Consider the following 2938-nt stretch of genomic DNA (forward strand, 5'->3'; position numbering starts at 1 on the left):
TGTGCTGTGTGAAATGATGATGATGTGTGTGTGTAGTGATGTGTGTCGCTGTGATCGTGTTTGTTGATTGTCGTGTCGTGTGTGTCGTGTTGACGCGTGTGTGTGCGCGTCTGTGTGTGTCATGCTACTTACAAAAACTAAAATGCAGATAATTCTCATAAACTATCTAGGAGAAAGAACTATTAGGGCACAATCACTAGACTAACCGATTATTACTTAATGGTAAGTGCATGCCATGTGCATTTACATCTTAAGCCATTTAGCATCTCACTCTTATTTGCATGCAACAACAAAAACTAAAATGCAGATAATTCTCATAAACTATCTAGGGGAAAGAACTATTAGGGCACAATCAAAAGACTAACAGAGTATTACAATGGTAAGTGAATTGATTCACAAGACAAATCTCCAGTGGCTATAATGAAAGAACAACTTAACTCCTTAGTAGAAATACAGCATTGTAATCATCTAATCAGGGAAAATAGGTTCTAAAATTCCTGTGATAAAACAGATTATATTGCCTCTGCCAATCATTTACAACAATGAATCCTCTAATGAGTGTGCATCTGTAGTGTACTACAATACTTTGTCTCTGTAGTGTATTCAAAATATATGTATGAAATACTATATTAATCCAACCTGTACAAACAAAGATTCTGTCCCAACGTGGTGCTACACTGACTTCCTCCGGGAGTGGGGGTACTCCTTGAAGCTGTGCCGAGGCGAGAGTGTGTTCCCTGGGGACGAGAGTCCTGTGTTGTCCCTGGGGGAGCAGCCTTGGGTCCTGTAGGAGATGGAGCTGTAGGAGACAGAGTTAATGTTACACCCGTGGTGCTCGCTGCGGGAAGGCAAGGGGCTGTCACACACCCCCAGACGGTAGCACATACAGGAGCACAGGGAGCCCAGGGGGGACTCTGTCCTTAGTCTGCCTGTGCCATGCAGCTGTAAGTGCAGCCTCTGTTTGCAGGGTGCTCCCCTGGCCCTGTCCCTCTCCTTCTGCTCCTCCACTGGGGAGGTGATGAGGTTAGTGCGGCTGGTGCCCTCCTCCATGGGCCGGAAAAGGTTGCTGTGACTGCGGCTCTGCCCCATCCTGTCCCTCCCCCTGACCCTAAGCTCTCCTCTGCCCTGCTCTGGTCCTCCTCCTTCTCCTCCATGGAGCCCCATGGTCTGCAGGCCCCTCTCCCTCTTGATGGAGGCCCTCTCCTGGGCGTCCCTCCTCTCGTCCTCTGTGTTCATGGTGAGGAAGCGCAGCACCACCAGGTTGAGGAAGGCTCCGATCACTGTCAACCCCACCAGGATGTACATGAAGCTGAAGGCCACATAGGGCGTCTTCTCCTGGAGGTCCTCCTTCTTCTGCAGGGCCACAAAGTCCCCAAACCCAATGGTGGTGAGCGTGATAAAGCAGTAGTAGTAGGCGTGGAAGAAGGTCCAGCCCTCGTAGTGGGAGAAGGCTGCTGCCCCGACACACAGAGTGCCGATGCAGGACAGGAAGCCCACCGAGACCATGTTCTCCATGGACACCTCAGTCCTCCGTAACCCCAGGCACTGCTTGGCCCTGCGCAGGAGGTAGCGGACGAACGTGTTCATCCTCTCGCCCAGGCTCTGGAACATGACCAGGGTAAGAGGGATGCCCAGCACAGCATAGAACATGCAAAAGACCTTCCCAGCATCTGTGCCTGGAGCTGCATGGCCATAACCTGTGGAGATAGATGCCACAGTTACTCTTTACTGTAGGTGATTGTAGACCAATACTGGGGCTTTTGAAGCCAATGGCTAAGGAATGCAGAGAATAAGGAAGTACATACTACAGTATTCTGTTCAATTTATTAAATTACACTTTAAAATAGGCCATTGGCTACCTGCAATGCAAATTGAACATCCCTAACTTCTGCACAGTAGGCTATTCACCTATGCAGAACACTGCAGACACTGTATTTAGAAAACCATTTCCTGACACCTGCAACACACTCAGACATAACAAAAGTAGTTGAAGCAAGCAAAACTTGCCAATGGTGGTGATGACCGTGATGGCAAAGTAGAAAGACCCGGCGAATTTCCACTGTCTCCCGGCGTGGTGGGGCTCCGCTTGCAGCACCACCTGCTCGATCTGCCGGTAGTCGTCCTCGGACAACCGGTACTTCTTCTTCATCTCGGTGCGCTTCAGCTCCAGGATGCGTCGGCGGGAGCTCTCCGTCTCTGATTCAAGCGCGTCGAACACCGCGGCTCCCACCAGCAGGTAGGAAAACATGCAGAGGATGAGAGAGAGGGTCCGCACATTCTGCTTCTTCATCTTTCAAGCCCTCGGAGCCGAAACACTCAGCCGGATCTCTGAGAGAGCAGACGCACCCTTACAGGTGGTAGTGGTGCTCACTGTCGTCCACCTCTTTCGCCCCCTCTGGCTGTTGCGTAGAATCCAGCAGCAGTGGTGTTGGAAGGACGCGCAAACAGATAAGAGAGAAAGTGAATGTAATGTAATGTACAGTACGTTGTGTTCTTTTCCCCTTCAAACAAAATGCACGCCAAGTCCTAAGGCTAGGCTACGTGGATTCACTGTGCATTGCTGTCAATGACATCTAAAATATTCCCAACATTTTCCAGCAGTTTCTCAATCATAATTTGTATTCTTTGCATATTGTAGAACGTTTAGAGAGAATCAATGCTCGCGAGATTTTTGAGATTCTGTCCAAAATATAAATTTCTCCAGCGTTGTGCATGCCGTGATATGGAGAGGCTATAGACTACATTTGAAAATGTTTGACTTCATTCTCATGCAAAATGCATACTGTTGCCTCTTATCAAAAAACATATATAGGCCTATACATTTACAAAACAAAATACCGATTATATCCACTGTTATTTTATTATTGTTTTACTATTTTAATGTATTTCTTAATTCTTAATTTTTATTCAAGTATATAGCCTATTGATTTTATATTTG

General features: G+C 47.5%; 1 protein-coding gene across 1 annotated transcript; it reads right to left on the bottom strand.

Annotated features, from left to right (window-relative positions):
* Nucleotides 1-268: 268 nt before the first annotated feature.
* Nucleotides 269-2703, bottom strand: LOC139556983 (potassium channel subfamily K member 15-like). The gene is made up of 2 exons (XM_071371217.1): nt 2008-2703; nt 269-1697 (listed from the first exon to the last, which is right to left on the bottom strand). Exons 1-2 carry the CDS (start codon nt 2288-2290, stop codon nt 673-675), a joined length of 1308 nt encoding a protein of 435 aa, XP_071227318.1. The 5' UTR covers nt 2291-2703; the 3' UTR covers nt 269-672.
* Between the last annotated feature and the right edge of the window lie 235 nt (nt 2704-2938).

The sequence above is a fragment of the Salvelinus alpinus genome, chromosome 28, assembly GCF_045679555.1.
Source record: "Salvelinus alpinus chromosome 28, SLU_Salpinus.1, whole genome shotgun sequence".
In the NCBI taxonomy this organism is placed as follows: domain Eukaryota; kingdom Metazoa; phylum Chordata; class Actinopteri; order Salmoniformes; family Salmonidae; genus Salvelinus; species Salvelinus alpinus.